The sequence below is a fragment of the Oryzias latipes genome, chromosome 16 (assembly GCF_053564925.1).
Source record: "Oryzias latipes strain Hd-rR chromosome 16, Olatipes_Hd-rR_3.1".
Classification (NCBI taxonomy): Eukaryota; Metazoa; Chordata; class Actinopteri; order Beloniformes; family Adrianichthyidae; genus Oryzias; species Oryzias latipes.
This window is the reverse complement of record NC_136252.1, coordinates 29,429,823-29,445,787: the sequence shown is the minus strand read 5'-3', so window position 1 is coordinate 29,445,787 and position 15,965 is coordinate 29,429,823. Positions and strand designations below refer to the sequence as shown.

General features: G+C 37.8%; 1 protein-coding gene across 5 annotated transcripts in view; it reads right to left on the bottom strand.

The window, feature by feature from the left end:
• The window catches only part of bbs9 (Bardet-Biedl syndrome 9), a 175,627-nt gene that overhangs the window by 48,166 nt on the left and 111,496 nt on the right, over nucleotides 1-15,965 (bottom strand). Inside the window, exon 23 of one of the 5 annotated variants that reach the window (XM_078932975.1) lies at nucleotides 12,166-12,324. The exons of the other annotated variants lie outside the window; for them this stretch is intronic. Coding sequence (XP_078789101.1) covers nucleotides 12,287-12,324 — 38 coding nt within the window. The 3' untranslated portion in view covers nucleotides 12,166-12,286. Of the gene's footprint in view, nucleotides 1-12,165; nucleotides 12,325-15,965 lie in introns of those variants that run through there. 5 annotated transcript variants of the gene reach the window in all.

Below are 15,965 nucleotides of genomic sequence, written 5' to 3'. Positions count from 1 at the left end.
GTGCAATTTATAATTATTGCTGCCTTTATAGCAACGTTGATCTTGGTGCTGGATGGGCCCACTTATCAGAAAAATGATCAAAGAAAATCAGTGGTCCAAGCAGCCCACAAAGCCATGACATTCTCCTCACTTTGTTCATCTATAACACATATAAGCTGTGATGGGTGGCACATCAAATATGCAGAAAATAAAAAACTGCAACTGTTGATACCTTAAGTAACAAAAAGATTATGACAAACATTTTAAAAACCTAACAAACTTATGTTTTTTGCAAAGGTTTCAAATACAACTTAAAAACACATCCAAACACTTGGAATTTTAACTTCTACATGCACACACGAACACACGCACACACACACACAAGAAGAGATTGTTATTTTACAAGTTTTCATGTTGATGTTGATCAAACAAATATTTTGTTAAGAGGAACAAACAAACACACCCAGCACTACTGATTGAACTAAATGTTAGCATGCATACTCCCTCCAGACATTCCAGCGGTTGCAACAGATTGGCTGTGATTGATGGAGTCGTGAGCACTGGTCTCATTGGGATGCTCCCATTTAATTACGTCTGTCTGTGCACATTTAAGAGTCAATGCAGCCTTTGATCTTTGCACATCAAATATTGACAGAAAGCTTAAAAGAATGTGTGCAAGTCCATCTGAATGAAAAAAAAACAGTCATTGGTTGGCAACTTGATCAACAATGTCCAACACCTCTGTGTTTAGCGGACCGCAGCATTTGTGTTTTGGCGTTTGCACTCGGATTGCGTATGCTTTGAAGTGTTCATCTTGCTGGAAGCCAACACTAAAAAGTGGAACAAAAGTGACAACATTTTCCAAGGATTATAAATGCGTGTGAGTGTGGTTGACCACAAGAAACACTGCAGGAATGCTCAATTTGGTGATTTCACAAACTCCCAAATGTATAATTACACTTCAGCTATCTTAACCTCAGTGATTCCAAAAATGTGTCTGAGCCACTTCCAGAGTAGCATGAGGCAACATGGAATATGTTAAAACAATCCTCCCCCATCCCCACAAAAGCTCCCTCACAATGGTTTGGGTGTTTGGTGAACATCCTTCTCATGTTTGATTTTGTTATGCTTTCTGGCCAGAGGGGGCCATTCATCCACATGTGGCTGAAAATAAGAAAAAGGCTGTAAACTCCTGTAATGTTGTTTGATCTGAGGTTATGCAGCTGCACAATAAATCATCAGAGAAGTAGGTATTGAGAAGGCCTCCTGGAGAACATCCACGCCTTGGTGTAAATAAGATCTACATTACTGACACAGAGGCTGTTTACTGAGAGAGGAGCGGTGAAAGTCCCAGAAACCATACAGAAGTGCAACACAGGCTTTAAATTAGAAATCTGTACTCTGATCTAGTGAGATGAGCAGTTTACTGTAAGCCACATTCCAGAACAAAATGAAATAGGAGAGGCTCTCTTATGATTTAGAGACACTCATTTATGAACCCAGACGCAAAGAGTTTCCTTCAGTGAGAGCAAAACTCCTCTCAACATCTGCCTGCAAAGGTTTGTGACCTCAAGAGGAAATGACAAATAATTCTAAAACCAGAGACAATCCCATTTCACCAGAGTTAAGAACTAACCTCAATCCTCCAGAATAACGATGCTTGCTCCAACACAGTGGGATTTATCAGATTCTTTAGCGATTCTGACCCCAACCTTGGTCAACATTTTTGTGCTAGAGTGACTCAAAAAACCACATGGAATGTTTTAAACTACAATTGTACAAATGACAAAGTCAAAAACAAGCTTTTGGGGATTTGCATATGGCATTTTATTTAAAAAAAGGTTTTGAAATAAATCGGTGTGAATATATGTTAATTACAAAAGTGACACATTTTCAGAGCAAAACCAACCGACTAGGGCCCATATAATGCCCAAAGTTAACTTTTCAACTTAAATAAACACCATTTAAAGGAAGTAAACCGTTTTAAAGGACAAGAACAAAATTTGAGTTTGAACTGTTTAAAACCTCAGCTGATGCACAGAACTATGAGGCATATGCTTGAAATTCTAGTTCACAAGAGCAAACCCTTTTACAGGGAAGAGCAAGTGATGACTAGAGATGAGTTCAAGACCCAGCCCCATTACAGAATTGTGTACAACAGTGACTTTTAGCAAGACAGTAAACCAAAGATACACGTAACAACATAGGAAAGAACCAGAGGGGATGGGAATCAGGAAGAGCTTAAATGTAAATATCCACTAATTTGAATTGATGTCGGCTGATGAACAGGGAGACAAACACAGAGCAGCAGAACCAGACCGTTTAACTAGCTGCATGTGAGTCAGTGTTTTTAAATGGGAAAACCAGTTTGAGTGCATAAACACTTTCTCCCAAACACACAGCAATAAAGAGACGCACACACAAACTGAGCAAGACACACTCAAAAACACCGCAAACAGCAGAGATCCCTGCACTCAGGAAAACTCTTTATTCCCCTCACAAACTGTTACAACAATGTAACAATCTAACAGACATTGAAAGGGTTTGTATTTTTTTCAGAAAGACAAAAAAACTGCCATAAACATCAGAAAATAATACATCAACCACAAAAGATTTACCCCTAACTAATGACATAAATGGCAGCAAGAGGTTGTCAACTGTGTTCAAATGGGCTGATGAATAAATAATAGCGTGAGAGTGATTTGTTTTTTTTTGGGATGCATCTAACTGTTCACACACGCAAAGACACACGCGGAAAGATTAGGTTTGGCATCCCCCCTCGACAGTCTCTTCCTCTCGCTAGGCCATGGCTGCCTTTGTTTGAGTTAAACCTTCTTCTTCCTCCACCAGCAAGCGCAGCACCAGCTCAGCACAAAGCAGCATGAGGGTCTGCATGTGTGTGCGGCGAGTGTCTAGAAATGGGAAAATGAATCCGTGGCCGCACATTTTTTGGATTATGTGTGTTTTTACATGTGCACCAGCAAGTGAGGAAACAGAGGTTTGTACTCGCAAATTCCTGTTCTGACCAGCACACATCTGTCTGTGTACTTCTATCCACAAAGTCTGTTAAAAATAGAGGTTGTGGTTTCCAGTGGTTCTTGTTTACAACAAAGATGTGCTGCGAAATATGGACTATTGAAATCATTAAGAAGGGAGCAAAAGCAACTTATCAAGTTTTGGCCCCATTTAGATTTTATGCTAGGGGGAGGTTTAAAACAGGTTAGTATAGTGTCATAGTCCATATAACTAACTATCTGTTTGAGAGAACGTTATTTTAAGAGAGGCCCAACTGCCTTAAGGACAAAATGTTTTCAGTCTTACTTGCTAAAAAGAAAGGCAGTTGCTAGATCATTTAGGAGTCAGACCTTCAAACAGAGGGTAAAACACATTCCACCAAGCTATTCTTTGTCCTTCAGCCTGCCAATCAAAAACCATGCCCCAATAGATACACAAACTGGAGCTCATATAAAATCAAATGAACAACTTTTTTTGATTGAATCTCCAAAACCTGTCAAGGATAATATACTTGAAACCAAACTGTAAATATGTTTTTATTTTGTGTAAAAATCTGACTTTTTTGCATGGGAACCAATGGGAAATTGATCTCTGAAAACTGCCTCCAGTGGTTGTTGAAGGAACTTCAACATGTGGTACTTCCTGAATTTGGGAATAATAGGAGCGCCTACATGAACAAGCATCATTTTAAAAAATCTTTTTGCCTGAAATAAGGTATTAACACTTTTCTAAACTTTAAAGGTCAATAAAAGATTATTCGGTGATTTGTACATTTAAGAAATATATTCCGCCAGAGGACAGCGGAATGTGACATTCTTACTATTAACATTCTGAAAACTTGTGGAATATCCACTTCCGGCTAATGACATCTGGGCGCCATCTTGTCTTGAGCCACGTTCCCCTCTATCACGGAGCTAAGTCTTTTTTTTTACGTCCCACATAAGCTGTCGTCCATCAGAAAGTACAAACTTTGTTGCCTGGCTGTGGACCTACCTGTTAGACTGTGATGCTGTAAGGTGGCTAACACATGTGGCTGTTGTGTGTGAAGCAACATATGGAACTTATGACATTTAATACATTTTAAAAATGAAATCAGAGTCAGAAAACCTGAGCCAAAATGTGCATCACCTTTTTGAGGGCTAAGTTCAACAAACCAGTGTAAAATAAGCCATAAATGCCTGTATTTTGATTGTTATCACAGTGTGAAAGAATGTGTCAAAAACTGGTAAAAATGTGAAATGTGTGGCAGAATGTACTACCTGTGTGAAAAAACTTTAGCACAATGAAGGGGGAATGGCCAGTCTAAGAGTCACAGCACATGTTAGACGAGTCTTTTTTTTTTTCTTTCTTGTGTGTGAGAGAACTTGTGTGTAGGCGAAGGTCTCATTTCATGGTCCAATATTTTTAATGGAGTGATGCCCAGGCTTCAGCCTAATGAAAGAAGAAAATTATGTTCTCTGTGATCACACTTCTCTTATTACTGAGCACACACACGTGCACACAAAATTTTTTTTGGGAGGTTTGGTAAAATGGAAGCTGTAAGAGGTTAACGAAGGCTTTTCAAACCAGCAATGACCGAGTCTTCTTTGAGTTCCTGACAATGTGCGGATAATGACAATTTTCACAGGAACGGGCTATTTCCAGAGCATCAGACACCCCACACTGTATTTGAACTTTGAAAAAACGTTCAAACCGTCAGAGTCAAATGTTAAAGGAATATCCTATGTTTTATGTTTATTGATGTTTTCTGTCAGCAGTCTTAACTTGTAATCTGAGATGATAAAATTGGATCTGCTCTGGTCATCTGGTTGATTGCACAAAGTAAAATTAAGTCAGGCATACACAAGCTTTTAGGAGCATTTGCTGAGAATTTGTTTTAACAAATCACAGTTAGTTTTGCTGCCGTGTCATCAAACACAATAAACTGCGTTTGTCCACAGTCTCTACCCAGAGGATGGTGACCCACAATGAGGCCCTTATCATGATGCACACACACAAGAACAAGAGCACAGTTCGTTTTTATAGTTGGTGACAGCTGATGAATGCCCTCCAGCCTAACCTTTGACCTTTGTCTCAGCCTTCCGTACCCTCCAGGCTAATTGACACGTCTCCTCTGATAAACTATCCACTCCCAAACACATCCCTAAACTCAAAGTCAAATACAGAGATTCTGCCCAGAATCTGTATCTGTCGTGAAAATCTGGAATACTATCACAAAAAATGTTACAGATAATTTAATTCAAGGTGTGAAGAGGATTGGCAAAATATTCAATAATTTACTAAAAAAGGAATTCAGAAGTCTGTTGTAGAGCAAAAACCTAAAATATTCCTTTTCTGTTTGATTAGAATAATTGTTGGCATCACCATATGGTCAATAAAATGTAAATAGCTGCAATGTTGTAGCTATTTTCTTGCACAAGTCAAATTTAACTACAGCTTTTATAATTTTGGTCTGGACTTTGATTGTATCAAAGGGATCTTCAGTCTGTGAATTTGTTGTAAATTTGCTGGTGTGCCTAAGATCAGATTTTGTAGGTTTATGTAGCATTTTACTCTTAACTACACTGATAGTTGACTTGTTAACAGCATTGTCAAATCTAGTTTTTGTTTAGTATTTTAAAACTTATTTTGCTAGCTGATGAAATTTACCTCTATATTCCACTTTATGATAATATTTTATTGTAAAATTACAAGATTTAAAAGAGGTACAAATCCTAAATGTAAATTACATCTTCTAGAAACAGGACTTGTTATTCTGACCATCAGCAATGCAAATTTGTCCAGTGTAGAGGACATTTGTAAACCTAAATAATTCCCAACCACTGCATACAACTGAATCAATTCCTATTGGTATCTATAAAGGACATTTGGAGCTTTCAAATGACACCAATTATGAAGGGGTATGGCTTAAAGGGAACTGTAGTTATTTGTGGATTTAAAAAAGAAATTGACTGGACATTTTTCTTGTCTCTGGTAGTCAGGAGGATACAAGTTAAATCAAATCAAATCAGCTGGATCTTGCGATCTGAGCTCTGTAATGTGACCAACTGGCTTCCACTTCCTGCCAGACAAAGAACTACTTTTAACATGTAAACAGGAGAACATGGAACAGGAAAACTATTAATGAGCAACAAAACTCCAGAACAACAGAACAGAAAACAGCAAAACAGATGTGCTTCACTGTCAGAGGATCTGGGATCTCCATCTGATGACCTTCCCTCCCAAAGCAGCGATGTAAGGACTAATAACATGATAAAATGATAGTAGTCCACATGAGAGCAATTGTTTTTGAGACTTCTGTAGTGACAGGGTGTTATTTTTATTTTTATTTACCTTATTTCAATGTTTTATTGTTTATTGCTTTTATCAATATGTTTACTTTTTCATTCTCTTTTTAATTTTTTTTTCCAGTGCTTCCTCAGTTGGGACCTCTCCCTCTGGGTTGGATTTTTTATTTATTTTTTGTGCTTGTTTATTTTAATCTTCATGTTTTTTTTTATATTATTTATTTTGTTTTGTTTTAATGTAAAGCACTTTGTGTTATTCTTTTATATGAAAAGTGCTTTATAAATAAAGTGTGATTGATTGATTGACAGTTCAGTCATTCTGTTGAAAAAAACATCAAGGTCTGCTTTTCTAAAGGTATGGTCAGTAAAATAAAAGAAACCGTCTCAAGACCACGAATGACTATCCACAGTGAAGAGTATTCATCAGGATCTAATGTTAAATATTTCAACGAAAACATTAGATCCTAAAATGAGCTCTAATAAAGACAGTGAGCTCTCTAAATGCAGCTGTTTGCATCAGTGGACCTGGACCATCAACGATAGAAGAAGAAAAAAATGCACCAAGTTGCAGGCATTGAACACATTGATTTTATCAGTATGTGCTGCATTTTTATAAACAACTTTTCCATTTATTTTGGGAATGAAAACAGGTTTTTTTTTTTACTTAATGGCTTTGGTCAGGAGTGAAACTGTTCACCTGCGACCTGTCCATGTTTTTGCGTCATCGCTCGGTGCTTGGCGCCAAGACTGAGATACACAAAGCATTATCTCAGAAGGAAGACAAAACAAAGGTCCATGGAAAACCAGCAAAGCTACTGCATCTGCCCTCTCTCGAAGGGATCTTCGACATGAAGAAACTCCAGGGGCAAGTGTAAGATTTTTTAATATTAACAGCACTGATAACCTGAATTTTCTTCAATTCAATTCAATTCAATTCAATTCAATTCAATTCAATTTTATTTGTATAGCCCAAAATCACAACAACAGTCGTCTCGATGGGCTTCGAAGTAAAACATGAAATCAAAAGGATCATGAATACAAAGAGTTCAATAGAAAAATACTAAAATGAACTAACAAACTAACTAAGCTATACTGGCATCCCTGCCCTTAGACCCCCCTTCGCGGTAAGGAAAAACTCCCAAAAAAACCGGATTCCGGAAAAAACGAAGAAACCTCAGGGGTGCCCACATGAAGGAGGGATCCTCCCCCAGGACGGACAGGCGATTTACCAGAAATCTTAGAGAAGAATTAACTTATCTAAATCTACAACTACATATATAAAAGTCCAGCAGACGAGCTTCATCCAGCCGTGGTTGTGGGGACAGTCAAAGGCGCGAGTCGAGCCGGAGACAGGAACCACAGCCAGGTGTAGGAGCAGGAGCAGAGACGAGGTACTCGGTCAGGTACAGAGCAGAAACGAGCCAGAGATGAGCCAGAGGCAGGATCCACAGCCAGGTGTAGGAGCAGGAGCAAAGGCGAGGTAAACGGTCAGGAACTGGAGCACGGATGAGCCAACTGGAGTCTGGAAGCACTCCCACTCCCCAGGAGGGGAGAGGAAAAGAGGGACAATACATGAATCGCACTGCACCAAACAGAGGCATGGAGAACTAAATGATAATTCACCCCATTATTCTCTCATCTTAACCTCTCTTTCTTCTCTGCACCTGAATGACATTACAAAATGAAAGAGCGGGTCAGTGTTTGGCTTAGATATCCCAATTAGCTTTTGTCACATGTAAAGCCCCCACACGTCTGGTGCATTTGGCAAGGGTTACTCCTTTTCTGCCACACAAGTGATGTTTTGTCCCCAAATTCTGGTGTTTGATGAGCGGCGGGTGTAGACGATGAGGATAGTGGCCGGTATGACTTTTCCTAGGACAGGCTTTGCCCCGATTATTAGAAAGTCCAATCATTTGCATTCTGTTTGATAACAAAAAAGTAACACAGAGAGCAGCATTGTCAAAGGTGCTCAAGTAACATAGACTGATTCTGAACGCCAAAGCCTGCCAGCAAACATGGGAATCAGAGAACAGCTTAAGTGTCCAGTCAGCAGGGAGTTTACAGTTGGGAGTTTACAATCATTTAAGTAAATAAATGTTGAGCTAACCATTTAATAATGGAGCTGTTGCTGGAGACATGAAATAAAACACACTCTTCAACGCTTTGACCGTTTGCACAATTCCAAAGGATTCTGAAGTGGAGAAAAACAGCTTTGCGCTGAGATGCAACACTTTACAGTGAAAAAGATTAGATAGACATTTTTCTGCAGCTTTGGCCCACGAAAACAAAGAGAATGTGTTCAAAGTATACTTCACTCACTTTCTATGGCAACTGTGGTGCAGAGGTGGAGCAACCGACCTCTGATTGGATGGTCACAGGTTTGTTTCCAGGTTCTGTCTGGCCTACTTGTGTGTCAAAGTCCTGGGACACTGAACCCCTCATTGATACTGGTGGTTACAGGTTGGCTGCCTTGCTGCCATCAGTTTTGAATATGTGTGTGTGTGCGCGTTTGTGGGTGGGTGAATGGGACTGTGATTTTACGGAACTTTGGGCCTTGATGAAAGCCCAAAGGGCTATATCAGTATTGGCCATTTACCATTTATTAAAACCTCAAATCATATTAAGAATCTAGTAATCCTGGATGCAGACTTGAACGAAGCATACGCTTCTTCCAATCCCCCTATTCAAATCATGTTTTCAAAGTCTTGTGTAGACTTGTTTTTCATTTCATGTAAATGTTGATTTAATTTGAAATAAATCTTGTACTACAAGAACTTCAACAATTATATCATCGGCTTTTACCTTCTAAAAACATCACCAGAATTACAGGTATATTGTTTATACAAAACCTGAACTAATTATTCACACATTTATCTGCAGCACTTCAGGCTACTGTAACAGTCTCCTCTTTCGACTCAGTAAATATGTTGTAAGGCATCTACAGATCACTTGAAATGCTGCTGCTTAGGTTCTGACTAAAACCAGGAGGTACAACCACATCAGTCCGGTTCCCTGGTCTTTGAACTGGCTTCCTGTTGATCAGAAAATTAACATTAAACCACTTCTTCTCGTGTCCATGACTCTCAATGGTTTAGCACCGAAGTAGATCTTTAACATGTTGGTGCCATATGAACCACCTCTGAGAGGATCAGGATCAGCCTTTCTGCTGGCGCCTAGAGTAAGGACTAAACAGGAAAAGGAGCTCTTAAATTTTATGAAGCTTAAATCTGGAACAATGTTAGACAATTTTCTGCTCTGCCAATATTCAAGTCCAGACTGAGAAATAGCCTTTCCAGGTCAGTGTATGACAGCTGAAAGTATTTTATATGCACTCTTCTCTTTAATCTAGTTTTAAAGAGATTTTAATTGTCTTTATTGATTTACAATTTTATTTTGGCCGCTTTACTTGTGATTAATTTTGTAATTTGTTATCTTGACTGGGATTCTTGTCCATGCCCTTCTGTTTTTTTCTTTAAAGCACTATGAATTACTTAGGAGTATGAATTGTTCTATTCTAATAAGCTTGCTTTGCCTAAATCAACATATGTTACCCATTGGGTTTCATTTTGGAGACAGAGTAGAGAAAGAGGCCTATACTTTCATGTCAGCCAGTGGAAACATAACCTTGTTTAAAAAAATTGAGGAAGGGGGTTAAGTATGAGAGGATTCCAGTGAGATGGGACAACAAAGAGGAGCTTTTATTACCGAGGAGAACAGTCCCTGATCACATCAATGCAGCTTGGTTTGTGTTAGCTTATATGCATATTAACAACCATGTTTTCTTTCCTTTGACACTCAACTCTTGTTAAGAAAAATTACTGTAAAAAATCCCAATTTCTTTTTAGATTGCATCATTTTCTAACAATTTGTATAGCCCAAATAAAGTTTAAAAAAAACATTTCTTCAAAGCAAATATAAAAATTTACACTACAAAGAACTTTTGCAATAAAAAAAAACATTTTCATTTTTTAATCCTATATAATTAAAAAAATATATTGTTTATCATCCAAAAAGCACAAAAAATATTTCTGTCTTTGTAAAAACGCAATTAAAAAATTCAACAGCCAAGCAAGTTTTGCAAAATGCAAGAGATATGGCCTGTGTCCAAAGTACTTTGGACTTTGGACACAGGCCATATCTCTTGCATTTTGGAATCTTAAATACTTTCTATCAAATAAACGTCTTTTTTGTCTATGGTAAATGGTGTATACTCATTGTGCTTGACTACCCTCTCAGAAGGCCCAAAGTACTTTACAGTCACAGTCCAATTCACCTATTCATCCATGCACACACATATTCAGCTCTACTGCCAAACACTGGCACCAACTTACAACCACCAGGAGAAATGTGCCCAAGGACACTTCCACTAATACAAGGGTGGGAATCAAACCTGTGATTTTCCAATAAGAGGTTGACCGTTCTACCTCTGAACCACTGCTGCCCCATGAAGAATTTATTGCTCTTAGAACACAGAACACTTTGTAGCATGAGGCTAAATGGTAGGTTGATGTGATTATTCAGTTATCTAGACCAGTAATGTAAAGTCCATTGAGGTGAAGAGATTTGAGTGGGAAAGCAAAACCTTTAGATTACTGACCAATATTTAATCGTATGAGGAATGCTTTATTGAATTAGAAATAAATATGTTCTCCTACTTTTACCTATGGCCATAAAGCTGTGGGTTGTCAATAAACAAATGAGAAAATAGATACAGGTGAAACAAATGGGCTTTAGAGAAAGGGTGGGAAAAACAGCCATCTGTGCGAACTAAGGTTACTCCTTCACAGTGAAAGATGACAGTTGAGATGACTGGAACATTGAATGAGAATGCCATCTGGACAATTTCCTAGTTAGCTGTTATTCTCATGTCAAACGGAAGCCGACCCTCAATCAGACCCCCGGCACACGAGTTCCCAAAATTTCAGGTTGCTGAGCATCCTTGTTAGGACTACCTGAATCCCATTCCAGCAGCAGCTAATTGATGGATGACACCAACCACTTTCAAAGATTTATGAACAGCAGCTGCCTCTTTAAGTTATGTACCAATGTTGTCTTTACTTAGTTTTTGTTAAAGCTGTAAACCTGAGATTCTCTGACACACAAACTGTTTTTACAGAAGTGGCTGCTTTTGCCGATGATGAATCAAAGGTACTTAGGGATCCAGTAAGTTTTTCCAAGCACTGCTTTTGTAGTTTGCTTTAAGTTTAGTTAAATAAATATTAGACTCTGTAGTCGTCCATTTAAGGTTGTATTAAGCTGTAGTGCAGTATTTGTAAGGTCAGCATGACTTATTATTATTTTCATTTTCAAAAAATGTAAATAAAAACTAGTTTTTTTTTACATGGCTGTAAAGTCTTAACACAACATCATTAAGTCTAAGAAAAGCTGTGGCTCCCATAATTCATAAAACATAAATACAGAGGTATATTCCAAACATTATCATGATGAATAACTTCCCTAGAATTTGCTCTTTAGGCTTTAGGCAAACTGACACTATATAATTATAATCCTATAACCTTTATCTATTTGTCTATAAAAGTACGTTTGGAAATGGTGTAATATGCATGGCTGTAAACACTCTTCTCTAAAATATTCTTTTCAGAATGTAAACGAGTGTTGCTGACGTGGGACAGTGACAGGCAGTACACTTGCAATCCCATAAATCCATTTCATATTGTCAGATTTTTAGATTCTAAAGATCTGCTGGAAATTAATTTGAGTTAAATATTACCGGTACTCTCTATACAGATAAAGACTAGCATGTATTTTCCTCAAAGGTTCAAGACTACAGGTCTCCTAGAGTCCAAACTGGTTACAGCTATACAATGTATTAGAGTGAGGATTAAATTCCATTGCTGGCATAGCCTTAATGGAAAAAGCAACAGGGGGTGTGAGGACTGGTTTTATGGAGCTGGAAGGTGGACTTCCTACACAGGGCTCCCAGAGGAAGAACGTTCATTCCTTCTGGAAGGTTCCCCAAGGAACAGCAGCCTGAATGGATACGACTATGAAAACATTGCCGTCTCTCCACATGTTACGTGACCTGAGGGGAAAAAACATACAAATAAATGTGTGTTTTCAGCTCAAAGAGACTGTCTGGTTTGCTGATGGTTATCATGGTCAGAATAGTTCCTCTCTCCCCTTTTCTCCCCCTTTACCCCTGCTTCCGTAAATGTATTTCCTTTTCTCTTCCTTCCTCTTTGTCTACCACCCCCTCTCAGCTATAATTTACAAAACACATCAATGTGTCCTTAAGTAATTAGATAGCTTAAATGAAACTCCCCCGTTGAGTCCCATTGGCTTTATAAACAGTTGATATATTATTTACTAAAGCAGCAGGTATATATTTCACTTCAAATAATTTGTCTCCAAATTTAAGGTAAACTAAGGAAACTCGATACAACTACTTGACTTACTCTATCCAATATAAAAAAAGAGCACAGTGATCAGTGTATGGAGAGATGGCCGAAACATTGAGCAGGTTTGTAAATATCGTTAAAAAAACATAAGAATTCTTGTATTTCACATTTGTTTCATATTTTATATATATATATATATATATATATATATATATATATATATATGGAAGAGACTTCAGTGGTTTTTGCAGAAGAGAAACCTTTTAGATCCATCGTCTGTGTATAAACAAATATACATTTTACTGTCAAAGTTTATTTAAATGTTTATTTAACAAAACTTTATGTTTACTTAGTTTTCTTTTAATAACTATTGGAATTCGTTTCCAAATGAAGAGCACATGTTCTCCTCATTTGGTTGTAGTCAAATGTGCTTCCAGTCAATTACACTTCTTTTTTTCTTCTTTAATTACAAGCAGTTTCTACGCCGAATCTCTTTTTTTTCCAGTTTTAGAGACAAAAAAATGGCATTACGAATGGTAAAGGTTTCTTTTACAGTAAATAAAAAGAAAACAGTGTTAACCCTTTGAGACTCTTTTCCTTTGAGGCTCTTTGACATAGCATTGCTTTTTGACCGTTTACTTTATCAACATAAATCAGCTGATACATATCGTATTGCCAGACTCTTGTCAATACACACCCCTAATGGAAACACTGGAGGTAAAGCTCTGGAATTAAAGGGTTTATCAGTAAGAAATGTATTACATTAAATAAGACAACAACATTTGGGTAGATTCCCACCTATACAGCTGACAAAAACTTATTTTCAACATAATGCCTAAGAAGAAGGTCTACTTGAAGCAAGCAGAAGAATAAAATACAACAGTCAAGTAGCAGCATTTCTATTCCAAACTGGGCAGATGTGTGACCTTGAAAGGGAACAACACCTGAGTCAACACCTGCTCTCTGCTCCCTGTAGTAGTTTGAGTGCCTTTGCAGCAGACAGGGCAAATCCAATTACCTTAGTCAAGCAATTTACTTCAAATTATCAAGTAGATGTGCTGTTGAAAGACCTACTTCTATAAAAATCATGTTTTTAACATTTTCTTGTTATTTTTCTATGATGGAGACATATTTAGAGAAAACTAAGCTAAAAATTATGTTTCTGGGTATTTCTTTTTTTAAATCGTTGTGAATCAGGAGCAGATGTACGAATGTCTTTTGAAAAACCTTGTAGTTGTGACATAGAAGCTACAATAGGAAGGCCACGTGCTCCCTGCTCCCCTTCAATGTAATTCATTTACTTGCAGACAAATAGCTTCATGTGTACGTCTTTGTTTTCCTCCTCTGAGCTGACATTTGACTTAAAACTGTACGGCTGGATAGCTCCAATATCGCTTGCCATGTTTGCTGCACCGGTAATGTTAGGTTGGGGTTGTGAGGGGCTGTAAGATAGCTGGAGAGTGTGTTAACAGAAGGATGTCGGGAAGCAGGGGCGGCTTATTTTGCACAGACAGTCTCACCCGCAACTCAGAGGCAAATTTCTAATAAACTTCGCTCTGCAGAAACTATGTCCTATAGAAATTACACAAGTTTTTAGATTTTGGATGGAAAAGGCATATGTAATCATAAATGGAAGACCACTAGGAACACTTTTCAAATAGATCAAAAGATAATTGGAGTGGAATTTTAAAATATATGTTGTTTTTTTGATGGCAAGAAACCCCATATATCTTGATTGAACTTGGGCCCGCTGCTTTATCTCACCACAGAAATTGAGTTGGTACATACAGTACTATATTACCATATGTACTATATTACTATATGTACAGTTCAGACCAAAAGTTTGGTCTGTACTGTATATAGATACACTTTCTCATTCAAATGAATGAGAAGGTAGGTGTGTCCAAACTTTTGGTCTGTACTGTATTTCATTATTTAAAATTGTGTATGTCTAGGAAAGTCTGAAAAAAAGTTTGGAACCATCCCAATAGAAGACAACTTGCCGAGTCGGCAGCAGATCCAGTGGTTTACTCTACTGAATTTGGTGTCAGAAGCCAACAGACACTGGTCCACCCTGGTATCCAACAAGCCAACAAAATATTTGGAATGCTGTCCTCGTCTCATTCTGCAATCACTATGAGCTTTAGCCTTGGGCCAAGAATAGACAATAAGATAGTCCCACTGCAGAGACATTAGTGGAACATTACACACACAATAAACAGCCAAGCATCTCAACAGCGCTTCGTCAACGCAATCAGAGCCAAGAAATAGTTCACGAGATGGTGTGATAGCCACAGGATGGACATTTTATTGAGGGTTACAGTATGAGAGCAAATGTAGCTACCTAAAAATGTTGTTGACAAGAAACAGGCTTAGGGATTAAACACAGTTGGAGTGAAGGGAACCAGCATGATGATGACCCTTGATTGCTGTCCAATTTGTGCAATTCAGAGGAGACAGGAAGTACTATGTTTAGTTGGGTAAAATGCTTTAAAAATGTAGTATAAAAAATCAAAAGTTTTAAATTGGTTTCCAAACTATTAGTAAAAATGTAAAATGAAATACAAGTGAAGACTAACAGTTTAAGATGCCAGTAGCTGTCTGGGTGTCTCTCACTGGATGAAGATGTGAATTTAAAAAACGTGGTGTTGATGATTTGGATTTAGCCAGCCCACATTTGACAAACTGCTGAGTGGTTGGAAGCTCAGCATGATATCCATTTGGATTTAAAAGAACTTCTAATGAGAAGCTAGATATGGGTAACTTGAAGCACAACTCTATTCTTGGAAATCTCATATGATTAAGACTTGGACTTGGTAAGGATGACAAACACTTAGATGTGTAGAGTTTTGACTCAACGCCCAACTGAACTCAGAGACGCATGTTTGAGTTGGAATGATTGGAGTAATAGGTTTTATTTTAAGAATACACATTTGACATGGTTCACGTGTGGGACACGTGGCTCAAAACCAGCTGCAATTATGTGAACATACCGCACCCGTTTACTGCCATGTAACTCCCCGCTAATTTGGCAAAAATATCAAATCTTGTGGTGACCTATGCGCCAAAGTCCCCTGAAGTGTAGTTTTATCCAAATTACTACAATTAGCTGACTTATGTATATGTTTATTATAAATAAATTTACCTGCCAAGTCACAGTTAGTTTATTTTAGTCACATTAGATCACAAATAAATTGGTGCTTCCTCAAAAAGTACTTTCAAGTACTTTCATTACCTATAAAAAAGCATTCTTATATGAAGAGGCAACATTAACGTATTTAAGCAACAAGCTGACTCTTTTCATGACTTGTTCATTAACTCAGAT